We start from the raw sequence: 12,990 nt of genomic DNA, 5'->3' as shown, positions 1-12,990 counted from the left end.
GATTTATATTTAGGTCTTTTATCTATTTTGAGTTAATATTTGTATATGGTGTTAGGTAAGGGTCCAATTTTATTCTTTTTCATGTAATTATTATTTTTCAGCAATATTTAGTCAAAAGATTATTATTTCCTCCACCAAATGTTTGTGGAAACCTTGTCAAAAATAACTTGACAATATAGGGAAGAATTTATCTCTAGGCTTTTATTTAACTCCAATGGTTTATATATCTGCCTTTAGAACAGTACTACACTGTTTCAATTATTGTAGCTTTATAAGGTTTGAAATCAGAAAATATACATCTTCTAGCTTTGTTCTTTTTCGAGATTGTTTTGGGTATCTAGAGTCCATATTCCATATTAGGATAGATTTTTTTCTGAAAAATAAATAAATAAATGTATGATAGTTTCACGTAAAAAAATATTCTGGTAAGAAAGAAAGCAAAAAGAAATACTGAAATGTTATCTATAAGTTATCAAAAGCTTGGTATCAGACAAATGAAACTGTTCTGTGAGATTATCATTGTTAATTTTGGATAAATTGCTATAATACTAGATGTCAACCACTAAGCCAAGCATGGGAAGGAAGGATGGGGAGGGAACGGGGTGGGGATCGGGTGGGGGCTGACTGGGCGATGTGTGCATGTATGTCTACAAAAGTTTTTTTTTTTTATCCCATTATGATGTATGAATACAGTGCACCAATAAAAAAAATTTAAAAAAATTAAGTTCTGGGAATCATTGAAAAATGCAAAAAAAATATATATATATTAAAGAGGCTACCCCCACAGTCTCTCCCGCTCAACCCCTGATCCAGTCCCTAGGAAGGACCTAGCATAGAGCTTACTTGCTGAGGCTGTCCTCAAACCTGCGACCCTCCTGCCTCAGCCTCCCCAGTACTAGGATTACAAGTGTTCACCATTTCACCTGGCTAGGCATAGATCTTAAAACCCAAGAAGGGTATCTGTGCTTGTAATGGTCAATTTAAGGAAAACTATAGAAATAGAGACAGGATGTCTTGAGACTAATGTTTGGGTAGAATGGGCCAGATACTCTGTCCGCACATTTAAGAGCAATTGTTATGCTTGTGGGGCAGGAAGGTCTGAGGTCCAGGTGGTTCCCTTCCCGCTTGGATGAGATGCAGACTCTGCTGGAGTGTCCTGCATGTTCTCTTTGTTCCAAAACCAAACTGCTTGTGGAGAGGAGAGCTGGGCTCCACTCAAGTCTCTTCCCTCAAGTTCAGGCACCTCCTGGACATCCCACACAAATCCAAAACCCCGGGAATGTAAACTACACTTCCTGCCTCTCCAGGTAGGAAAGACAGTATACGTATTTCCTGGGCAGTTGGCCCAGGGGCACCCACACGCTGAACTTGTCTGAACACGCCAGTTTCTGCACTCTGAATGTTTCATGAACTGATGTCTGGTGGGGTGGCAGAGGAAATGAAATCCTGACCATCTTACCTAAAGATTGGAGCAGAGCCTGGGCCCTTGTCCAGCTGGCTATTCCCTTTATCTGGCATTTCACAATTTAATACAACCTCTAACCTTGAAGATCAAACTGTACAAAATGCCTCGGAAGGATCATTTGACCCATATACACATAGATGAAGGGAGAGACAGACAGACAGACAGACAGACAGACAGACAGACAGACACCATGGGGGCACCGAGGGGAATACCAAATGAATTTAAAGCAAGGAGTCAGATAACATCTGGGTTTGAATCAAAGCTCTTTTGGTAGTCCACCATTAATAAAAATGTAGACTGGATTAATTATATATATTACAATCAACAGGGAATTGTAAATTCTATGAGTAACACAATGAAAGGCATAGCTGTACAACTAGATGCCACCAGTAAGATGACTTGAGAAAATTGTTTAGCTCTAGTATTCGTTTTTCGGGGGGTTCTGGGGATTGAACCCACAGGCATTCTACCTCCAAGCTACGTCCCAGCCTGATTTTATTTCTTTGTTTAGACACAGGGTCTCACTAGGTTTCTGAGAGCCTCACTACGTCGCTGAGACCAGCTTTGAACCTGCGACCCTCCCGTCTCAGCCTCCCAATCACTGGGATTACAAGTGTTGCTTGTGCTAATACTCCCAGCTGCAGTGATTGGTATTCAATGTGGAACTTTCATCCCCAACAACATGACTCCTGATGGTACAATCACTAAATCCTTACAGGGATTAACTACTTTAGCAAACGAATTAGCTGAAAATTCAGGAATTGGCAACCACTTTAGGAGCCTAAGGGAGCAAGGGTTCAGAAAATGGAAAGGAATGATATTATCAATAATCACCACATTGGTTACTATATTGAGAGTATTGACCTTAATAAGATGCAGTATAATCCCCTGTTTTAGGGACCTAATTCAGAGACTAACAGAGACAGTGTAACCAAACAATCCCCAATAATTCACCAAAATAACCTCTTCTTGAGCCGGGTATGGTATGCACGTTTGTAATCCCAGTACTTGGGAGGCTGAAAGAGGAGGGAGGATCCGGGTTCGCGGCCAGCCTCAGCTACTTAGTGAGGCCCTCTGCAACTTAGTGAGATCCTGTGTCAAAATAAAGAATAAAACAAACAGACAAAAATAATCTCTTCTTGTTAAATGCCCTCAAGAGTGAAAGCTGCTGTATGCTATCAGAATATTAAAAAAAAAAGAGTAGTAATGTATAATAAAGAGGGGAGAATTGTTATTAGTACAAGTCTTTTTTTTTTTTTGTGGTACTGGGGGTGGAACCCAGAGGCTTTCTACCTCCAGGCTACACTCCCAGACCTATTTTATATTTTATTTGGAAACAGGGTCTCACTAAGTTGCTGAGAGCCTCACTAAGTAGCTGAGGCTGGATTCGAACCTGTGTGATCCTCCTGTCTCAGCCTCCCAAGCGTGGGTATTACAAGTGTGTGCCACCACGCCCGGCTATAAAAGTCTTTTCTATCAAACAGGTTAGTCAGAAGGCAGCCTTTTTTTTTCTTTTTTTTTTAGGTAGTGGGGATTGAACCCAGGGGCATTCTACCTCTGAGCTACACCACCAGCCCTACTAACAGGGACAGGGTCTTTATTTTGAAACAGGGTCTCACTGACTTGCAAAGGGCCTCACTAAGTAGCTGAGGCTGTTTGCAAACTGCTCTCAAATGCTGGGATTACAAGTGTGCGCCACCACGTCTGGCCCGAGAAGGCAGCCATTTTAGCTTATAAAACTTTTGGTTACCCGGGATCTTAAATTTTGTTTCTTTGTCAAATCACAAAAATCAAAGAGCTCCTGCCTGTATTTTTCTTTGTTGTTGTTTTTGGGTGTGTGTGTGTGTGTGTGTGTGTGTGTGTGTGTGTGTGTGTTTTACTGGGGATTGAACCTAGGAGCATTCTACTTCCAAGCTACACTCCAGCCCCATTTTTTAGTATTTATTTATTTGTTTATTTATTTATTTATTTATTTTTTGGTGGTACTGGGGTTCCTGTAAGCCCTTCTACCTCCGGGCTACACTCCCAGACCTATTTTTATATTTTTATTTGGAAACAGGGTCTCTTAAGCCAGCGCGGCTGGCTTCGAACCTGCGCGATCCTCCTGTCTCCACCTCCCAAGCCCGGGGATTACAAGCATGCGCCACCATGCCCGACTTTAGTTTTATTTTGAAACAGGGACTCACTAAGTTGATGAGAGTCTTACTAGTTGCCGAGGCTGTCATCAAACCTGCGATCCTCCTGTCTCAGCCTCTCAAGGCTTGTACTGAGATTGCAAGTACATGCCACTATACCTGGCCTTCATTTTTTATTTTGAAACAGGGTCTCACTAGAGTTGCAGAGAGCCTCACAAAGTTGCTGAAGCTGGCCTTGAACCCGTGATCCTCCTATCTCAGCTTCCCAAGGTCGTAATCCCAGTTACTGGGATTACAGGTATGCACCACCATGTCTGGTAGTCTCTTATCTCAAATGCTTGGGACCAAAAGTTTTCCAAATTTGGATTTTTTTTAAATTTTGGAATCTTTTCAACACATGATGAATAATCTTAGGGCTGGGACTCAAGTCTAAACACAGAATTCACTTATGTTCCATATAAACCTTATTCACATAGCCCAGAGGTTTCAACTGAAACCTGTAACAGGAGGTCGGGTGTGGAACTTTCCACTTGTGGCAATGTGGCAGGCTTCAGAAAGTTCCAGATTTGGGGGCACTTCAGAATTTGACTTTTTGAATTAGGAATGCTCAACTCAGACTGGAAATTCAAACCCTTGGTTTTGTGCTGGTATTGGAAAATTGCTTTGGTATTAATTTCCAAAATGTAAGATATAGTCAGGGCCTAGGTGCTGTGCAGGCACTCGGGCAGGGAGGGGGCTGCAGCTATCACAATGCAGAGTTCCTCTCTGTCTTTGCCCTTCATTCTAATGATTAACCTATAGTAAAAGCTTTAGAGTCAACTGAAGCCTTTAGCCCTAAAACTACAATAGAGGCAACCGGGGCCTCTGTTTACCTCCTCTCCTCTGTGATCCGGCCTGGGCAAAGGAAAGGTAAACTGTGTGCGGCTTCAAAGCACCCTAGTTGATGAGCAACTAATACTGCCCAATACAATAGAGACAAGGGCCAGGTAGATTCTTGACCCCTGCACTTAGTAAGAGCACTGTCCGGAGACAAAGAGGCACCACCTGGCTAAGGAATGAATTACTAGCTCATTGCCTTGGTAACGCTGATAAAAGATACCAATACAAACCCATTTAAAGGCTGGGGTCCCAAAAAGGGGCTGGAGCTCCATTTTCAGGCTCTCCAGCATGTGTGCCAGCATGCTGCTTTTTCCTTCTCTATTTCCTACTGATTTTGTAATAACGATTTGTTAAAACTATACCAAGCTGTCTTTAGTTTTATTTTTTTCTATTCAACAAACTTTAGTTGAATAAGAAAAAGAACCCCCACCATTTAAACTGAATAGTTTCTCAACTTGCTGGAATTACATGCTAGTGCCATAGTGCCTGGCAGTATTTATATTTATTATTTATTTATTTGGAACTAGGAAAGAAAAAAAGAGAAGATACAAGGCTTTGTTAAATTGCTGGGGACCTCACTATTGCTGAGGCTGACTTTGAACCTATGGTCCTCCTGTCTCAGCCTCCCAAGTATTAGGATTACAGGTATGCACCACCACACCTGGCTTTTTTTTTTTTTTTTTGTGTGTGTGTGTGTGTGTGTGTGTGTGGTACTGGGGATTGAACTCAGGAGCATTATGCCTTTGCACTATACCCCCTGCCCTATTTATTATTATTATTATTATTATTATTATTATTATTATTATTGTGTGTGTGTGTGTGTGTGTGTGTGTGTGTGTGTGTGTGTGTTACCAGGGATGGAACCCAGGGGCTTTCTACCTCTGGTCTACAATCCCAGACCTATTTTATATTTTATTTGGAAACAGGGTCTCACTAAGTTGCTGAGAGCCTCACTAAGTAGCTGAGACTGGCTTTGAACCTGTGCCATCCTCCTGTCTCGGCCTCTCAAGCGCAGGGATTACAAGCGTGCACCACCACGCCTGGCTTAGTATTCTTTATTTTGAAACAGAGTCTCACTAAGTTGCAAGAGCCTCACAAGTTGCTAAGGCTGGCCAGGAACCTGTGGTCCTCAGCCTCCCAAGTACTAGGATTATAAGTGTGTTCCACCATGCCTGGCAGCTTGATATTTTTATATACTAGCAATGAATTATTGGAAATTGAACAGTTTCCTTCCTTCCTTCCTTCCTTCCTTCCTTCCTTCCTTCCTTCCTTCCTTCCTTCCTGTATGTGTGTGATTTGGGGATTCAATCCAGGGGCACTCTACCACTGAGCTACATCTCAACCCTTTTTATTTTTATTTTGAGACAAGGTGTCACCAAGTTGCCTGGTCTAGTATTGAATTTGTGATCATTCTGCGTCAGCCTCCTGAGTTGCTGAAATTACAGGTGTACACCACTGCACCCACTTGGAAATTGAAGTTTCTTAAATATGTTATTAACAGTTAGACCTACGCTGTAGCACACTCTTGTAATCCCAGTATCTGGGAGGCTGAAACAGAATTGCTGGTTCTAGGACAGCCTCAGCAAGTAGTGAGACTCTCATCAATCTAACGAGACCCTGTTTCAAAATAAAAATTAAAAATAGGGCTAGGGGTGTAATTCAGAGGTAGAATGCCCCTGGACTTCTATCTCTAGTACCATAAAAGAAAGGAAGGAAGGAAGGAAGGAAGGAAGGAAGGAAGGAAGGAAGGAAGGAAGGAAGGAAGGCAGGCAGGCAGGCAGGCAGGCAGGCAAAAATGAAGCTGGGCATGGTGGTACATGCCTACATGTAATCCCTGTACTTGGGAGGCTGAAACAGTAAGACTGCAGGATTGAAGACAGCAGCAGCAATTTAGCTAGAATCTGTTTCAAAATTTAAAAGAAGAAGCCAGGCATGGTGACACACACTTGTAATCCCAGCATTTGGGAGGCTGAGACAGGAGGATTGCGCTGGTTCAAAGTCAGCCTCAGCTACTTAGTGAAGCCCTTTGCAACTCAGTGAGACCCTGTTTCAAAATAAAGAATATATATATATTTTTTGTGGTACTGGGGGTGGAACCCAGAGGCTTTCTACCTCTGGGCTATACTCCAAGACCTTTTAAAAAATATTTTATTTGGAAACAGGGTCTCACTAAGTTACTGAGAGCCTCACTAAGTAGCTGAGGCTGGTTTCGAACCTGTGTGATCCTCCTGTCTCAGCCTCCCAAGCGCGAGGATTACAAGTGTGAGCCACCACGCCCTGCTCAAAATAAAGAATAAAAATAGAGCTGGGGGTGTGGCTTGAAGTAGAATGCCCCTGGGCTCCATCCCCAGTACCCGGAAAAAAAAAAAAAATTAAAAGAAGGAGGTGGGGGCTGGGGTATAGCTCAGAGGTAGAATGCTCTTGGGTTTAACCCCCAGTACCCAAAACACAAAACAAAAACCACATGAAAATATTAATAAAAACTGACACTGCCAAATAAAAACACGCTTATTCAACATCGAGTCTTAGAGGAGGAGGGGTATCCAGACTTTCTCAGGTCTCCTACCCTGAGAGAGGAAGAGTCCTTACCAAGGCCCGCCCACTCACCCCGCCCAGCCTGAGGTCCCAGTAGCAGGACATGTCGGGTTCTGAAAGGGCCGGAGCCTGCCTGTCCCCAGCCGCAGGGCTGGCCTTGCCAAGCGCTGCATCAGGACCAGACGGGCCACAATCCGGTCCAGGCACAGCCAGGAACCGCCCGAGCGTCCCGGCCAGCCTGGTCCAGATGGCAACGCCGATGGCGGCCACCAGGGGGAGCCCGTGCCGAGCTGCTCAGGGTCGGGGCGCAGCCCGAGCGCCCCTCACCTGGGGAGGCTGGGGAGGGCGCCTGCGGTCCCGCGGGGAGCCGCGCCCAGGTGCCGGGGCCCAGCCCGCCGTGAGGGGCCCCAGCGAGCCCCTGGGAGCTGAAAGTCTTCCTGGCGGCCGGGGCTGCGCTGGAGCGCCCCATCCCCACCGTTTACAACCCCTCGGGGTAGGACGGGGGTCGGGGCGGTCGGCTAGGGAGGCGATGCGCAGGCGGGGACCCCTCCCCACGCGGGCGCTGGCTCGAGCATCGCGGGCTGGTGGAGATGCGGTGGGCGGGCAGGGGGTGCGGGAGCCGGGGTATTTTTTATTAATAGACACGTTAACCGCGCGGGTTTAGGGTGTCCAAGCGGTCAGGAAAGTGGAGCCTCGTTACCCGGTTTTGCACCTGGACCCACTTGGGATCCCCAGGGATGGTCCTCCCCGATCCTAACTCCAGCAGATCAGGCCCACCACCGGACCGAAGGGGAGCCCTGCCCCGCGCGGCGTGGAGCCCAGCCCAGCCCCCCACCCACCCATCCGAGCCGCGGCGAGGGCGCCCCTGCGCTTAGGCCACCGAAGAAGAAGTCAGCGTCTGCCCTCTGAACCTGTTTCTTCGTCTGGAGGAAGGGGACACGGACACAGGCGCTGCGGTCTCACGCTTTATTGGAATCGCCGCCCCTGCAGCCCGCACCCGGCTCCTCTCAGAAGACCCTCACGGAGCCCAGCTGCACGTCGCCGCCCACCTCCAGCTGGCGCACGCTGCCCGGGGGCATCCGGTGTCGGAAGTGGTGGTACTCGGTGTCCCCGACCACGGTCTGCGGGAGGGGCTGGCGTCAGGTGCGGAGGCCACGCAGGCCCAGGTCCCGGCTCTGCACCCAGGGGAAGGCCCCCGCGGCCCCGCCCTCCGAGGAGGCCCCACCCCGGGCGCTGTCCGCAGAGCACCGACCTCAGGCCTCAGGCAGCCTCGCCCAAGTAGGGCGGGGCGGCTGGTCCAGTCGCTCCTGCCGGGGTCGGCCGACGCCCCGCCCGCGGCCCCCGCCCGGCTCTGCTCCGGGGCTTGGGCCCCGGAGGCTTTGGCGGACACGCACCTTGAAGCCTTCCTCCGTGGTGATGAGGAGCACCTCGAAGGGCTTCCCGCGCTGGAAGGGGAGGCCCGGGCCGCGCTCCTCCCGGCCCCAGGCGCCTCGCTCCTTGCTGTTGAAGACCACCTCGGAGAGGTCCATTCGCGGGTTGAAGTGCAGGGCGGCGTCGGCCTCCTGCTCTTCGCTGCACAGCAGGTTTACATGGAACCTGCAGGGGGCGGGCATCGAGCTCAGCGGCTGGCCCACCAGAGTCCGGGGAGGACACACCCCACGGCCCATTTCCAGCCTGCGGAACCTCACACTCCACAGGCAGAGGGGTGGTGGGCTAGCGGCCAGGGCTCACAGATTCCAAGACATACGCCGGGAAGTTCATGGCGGCCCTGGGCACACATCCATCTAGACCACTGGGCCTCCCTCATTCAAAAAGCGCCCCCAGGCTGGCGCTGACGCCAAAGTACTCCTAATTCTAGGGAAATCCCCAGTTCTCAGAAGACTAGAAACAAAACCAGGGGTAGGGTGCTTGCCAAGCATAGGAGACACCTGAGTTCAGTCCCATGTGCTAAGAAAGAAAGAAAGAAAGAAAGAAAGAAAGAAAGAAAGAAAGAAAGAAAGAAAGAAAACCCAGTATCCAGGTATCCAACGATTTCCAAGGCAGCCCAGACTCCCAGAAGGCCTGACATTTGAGGATGACTGGCAAGGCCCGCAGCTCTGGGACTCCAGGCATACTTCCAGACATCGATGTACAGCTGTACTAGGACCCTGAGGTCACCCTCAAGCCCCAGATTCTCAGGAGAACAGGGGACTCCATCGACCCAGACATGGTGGGGGAAAGAACACATAAGGTTTCAGAAAATCAGAAATGGCCTGGGACTCCAGGACTGTGGTGGGCAGAGACGCGCCCAGAGCCACCACCTCTGGGCTGCAAGAACTGGGGACCAGAGACCCACAACCCTCACCCCTGGAGCTGGGCTCTCACCTGCCTGCCTTCTCAGGGACGACTCCTTGGATTCTCATCACGGTGCCCACTCGGATGCCCTCCGGCAGCGAGGTCTTGTGGGGGACAGCCTGCAAGATTTGGGGTACAGAAGCATGTGAGCTGGGAGGTAGAGGAGGAGACAGAAGGTGGTCGGCTAACTTGGAGGACGGGATGGCAGGATCCAGACGGGCAGAAAGCAGAAAGGAACAGTCAGAGATGGGGGAGGGACAAAGGCACATGGGCCAGCGTTCCACCATAGAGAAAAAAGGAGGGAGCCATAGGGGAGATGGAGGCCAACACAGCCCGTGCCCACAATCGCCTTTGATGAACGGTGGGCCCCGCCAGGCCTGGTCCCTCCCACTTGGCCAGGACTTGGGTCCCCAGCCCGGCCCTGGAGAACTCACAATGCTCCCTGCCATGGCGGTACAGTGGTTCAGCACAGAGGGTGGCAGTGTGCTGCAGGGGGACCTTAAGTAGAGGCAGGGTGGGGCTCAAACTGATGAATCACCTCCCCTTCCTCTCACCACCCACACCTGGCCCAGGCCCTGGCCCTGGGGAAAGGCGGCATGTCTGGGACAGGCCCTGGTGCTGGCCCGGCCCCCACACCCACTGCCGGCTCCTCTCCATGTGCTGGTAAGGATGGGAAGGATTCCAAACAATAAGAGCTAGAACCCCAAGAAGTTCTCACCATGTGCCACAAGCCGGCTGCCTTCCTGCCACCTGCAGACATGCTGGGTACCCCCCAGACATGCAGGGTCCCCGAGGCCCCCGGGCTGCGGCCTCAGACCCGAGCTCGGGGCTCTGCAAACGGGAACACAAATGCTAGATATCCACGACAATCACAGTCACGGGGGACAGGATCCTGCGGCCTCACCCAGCGCTGCGTGCCGGGGTCCCAGAGTGCGCCCCGCACGTGGCAGCGCTCAGAGACAATGGACACACAGTCCCTGGGATGGACAAGAGGTCATGGACGCTCACCGCAGACATGGAAGGGGAGCAGGGGTCAGCCCATTTTACAGATGGGGAGACAGGCTGGGGGAAGCGATTCACCCAGAGACATGAGCTGTGCGACCACACTGAGCGCACCTCTGGCTCTCAAGTTTCCTATAATTCTGCCCTGACTCTGTCAGCCACCCATGTCCGGCCTGTTTCTTGCCTTCAACTCTCTCCCTTGTTCCTCCTCTCAAACCTGACCCATCTTCCCGCTGTGAATGTGCAGATGGAGGGAGATGGGGTTGGGGTCCTAGTCCCCTCCACCGCCCAGAGAATGAGACCGAGTCCCTGCCCCCAGCCCTAACTCCAGCCTCTTGAGCCCCAAGTCACCAGAAAAAGAATCACAGAAAGGGAGTGGGGGAACAAGGGGGGAAAGAAGTTTCTGGAAAGCCAGGCGTGGTGGCGCACACTTGTAATCCCAGCATTTGGGAAGATGAGACATTGCGGTTCACGGACAACCTCAGCTACTTAGTGAGGTTCTTTGCAATTCAGTGAGACCGTTTCAAAATAAAGAATTTTTAAAAATAGGGCTGAGTGTATCTCGCAGGTAGAATGCCCCTGGGTTCAATTGCCAGTACTACAAAAAAAAAAAAAAAAAAGAAGTTTCTGGAAGGCAGGGAAGAGGGAGGGTGGGGAGCTGAGCAGAAGCCACTCCTAGCACCAGCTGTTCTCCTGGTGTTTTCCACCCCACCCCCACCCAACCACCCACCCCAGCCCCACCCCACAGGTGGCACAGAGCCCCAGGCAGATGCAGGCTGGCAGGGGGAGGCTGCAGGGAGAAAGGAGCTCACTCAGAGCCCATACCTCCCCCAGCCTTCCAGGCTCTCCCTTGCCCTCACTCCACAGCCCCTCCCCAGCTGGAGGTCCAGTCTGGGAGAGAAGAGGAGAGGGGGGGAGGCTGGGCAACCACATCACCACAGGGCCCACAAACACCCGACTCTGCAGAGAAGAAAAAATGAGGCTCAGAAAAGGCCTCAGTGCCCCCAAGGCCAGGATCAGAGCCTGCCGAGGGGTTAGGCCGGTGCTGGAACCAGCGAGGCTGGCATTGGAGCCTGCCGTGAGGCAAGGCCGGAGCTGGGGCATCCGAGGCCGGGATCAGAGCCTGCCGAGGGGTTAGGCCTGTGCCAGGGCCAGCGACCGACATTGCTGCCTTCCGTGAGGCAAGGCTGCTACTGAGGCCTCTGAGGTCAGGATCGGAGCCTGCCTTGAGGCTAGGCCGGTGCTGGGGCCACCGAGGCCGGGAGTGGAGCCAGCTGAAGGGTTAAGCCGGTGTCGGGGCCAGCGAGACCAGAATCGGGGCCTCCCATGAGGCAAGGCCACTGCTTGAGCCAGCGAGGTCTGGATCAGTCCACCGGGTAGCCAGGCCACTACTGGGGCCGTCAAGAGTGGGATCGGTACTTGCAACGCAGCATGCACAGAGAAATATCGCAGAAAATAAAAACCAGATGCTTCCCCTAATCAGCAATAACTAGGAGGAAAGGGGCAACAGGAAGAGGTCGAGCTATAAAAAGGGCCCTATAGTGAAGCAATTTAGGTGACCAATCAGAGGGTATGGAATAGGGGAGGATGGAGCCTCTTTAAAATGCAGGAGGTACATAAACAAATGTATCAAAGTTAATCACCAAACAAGCATGGGACCGAGGGAGGGGGAGGGAATGGGATGGGGAGTGGATGAGGGCTAACTGGATGATGTGTGTTTATATATCCTCTCAAATCCTGTATTCCAATGTGATATATGATTACAATGCACCAATAAAATTAAAGAAAGAAAGAAAGAAAGAAAGAAAGAAAGAAAGAAAGAAAGAAAAGGCCTCAGTGTCTCAGCCAAGGCCTCACAGCCAAGAAGAGGCTGGGCCTTGGGTTTGAGGGCCGGGGGCTTGAGCCGGGGTCCAAAGGCCAAGGGGGCATCCTAGGACTGGCTGAGTAGAGAGAATGGCAGGTGTTAGTCTGCTTTCCGATGCTGTGACAATGTACCTGAGAAAAACAACTTAAAGCAAGAAAACTGTCTTTTGGCCCACAGTGTCAAAGGTTCCAGTGTGAGGTTGCTTGGCTCCATCGCCATGAGACTGGTGAGGTAGGAGGACAGGGCAAGGAGTGCGTGAAACAGCAGAGATGCTACCTTATAGTGCTCAGGGAAAAGAGAGGAGGGGCCAGGGACAAGACGCACCTTTGCCGAGTCAGGTGCCCGGTATCCAACTTCCTCCAACTAAGCCCCACCCCCAAGTTTCCGCCATCTCCCAGCAATGTCCTCAGCTGCGCCCCATCCCTGGGTTAAGCCAGTGATGAGCTCAGCGTCCCCAGATCTCATCGCTGCCCGGAGCCCCAGCCCTGACGCGGCTGTGTTGGGGACCAAGCCCTCAACATGTGAACCATGACAACAGGTTTTAGGTTACAACACCATCAACTGGCCCAGTTCTGTGAATAGTGGCCCCCGTTGCTCTGCAGATAACTCAGAGCCCCTGACATTTTGTTAGCAGAGACAGGATCTTTCATCACTGAAAGAAAAGAAATGAGACCCAGCAGGCAGGCTTTGGCGGGAGGGAGATAGCACCGTTCTAGACAGGACCGCAGCTCACCCAACACAGGAAAGAGTGAGAATTTTGTTTTGTTCTTTTTTGT

The 12,990-nt window shown here is 50.7% G+C and overlaps 1 protein-coding gene across 1 annotated transcript; it reads right to left on the bottom strand.

The window, feature by feature from the left end:
- Positions 1 to 7,997: 7,997 nt before the first annotated feature.
- LGALS7 (galectin 7) lies at positions 7,998 to 9,799 on the bottom strand. Its single transcript, XM_080702623.1, has 4 exons — positions 9,783 to 9,799; positions 9,379 to 9,467; positions 8,409 to 8,610; positions 7,998 to 8,135 (listed from the first exon to the last, which is right to left on the bottom strand). The coding sequence occupies exons 1-4, from the start codon at positions 9,795 to 9,797 to the stop codon at positions 8,022 to 8,024; spliced, it is 420 nt and encodes a 139-aa protein (XP_080558749.1). The 5' UTR covers positions 9,798 to 9,799; the 3' UTR covers positions 7,998 to 8,021.
- Positions 9,800 to 12,990: the final 3,191 nt, after the last annotated feature.

Source organism: Muscardinus avellanarius (assembly GCF_963383645.1).
Source record: "Muscardinus avellanarius genome assembly, chromosome: 10".
Classification (NCBI taxonomy): domain Eukaryota; kingdom Metazoa; phylum Chordata; class Mammalia; order Rodentia; family Gliridae; genus Muscardinus; species Muscardinus avellanarius.
The sequence above is the reverse complement of the archived record's forward strand: the minus strand, read 5'-3'. Positions and strand labels throughout refer to the sequence as shown.

What these genes read in the sequence shown, in the direction of transcription:
- LGALS7 (XM_080702623.1), bottom strand. An exon ending in GTCCCTGAGAAGGCAGGCAG is followed by an intron (nt 8,611 to 9,378) that starts GTGAGAGCCCAG and finishes CGCCCCCTGCAG; the next exon opens with GTTCCATGTAAACCTGCTGT. An exon ending in CCACGGAGGAAGGCTTCAAG is followed by an intron (nt 8,136 to 8,408) that starts GTGCGTGTCCGC and finishes CCCCTCCCGCAG; the next exon opens with ACCGTGGTCGGGGACACCGA.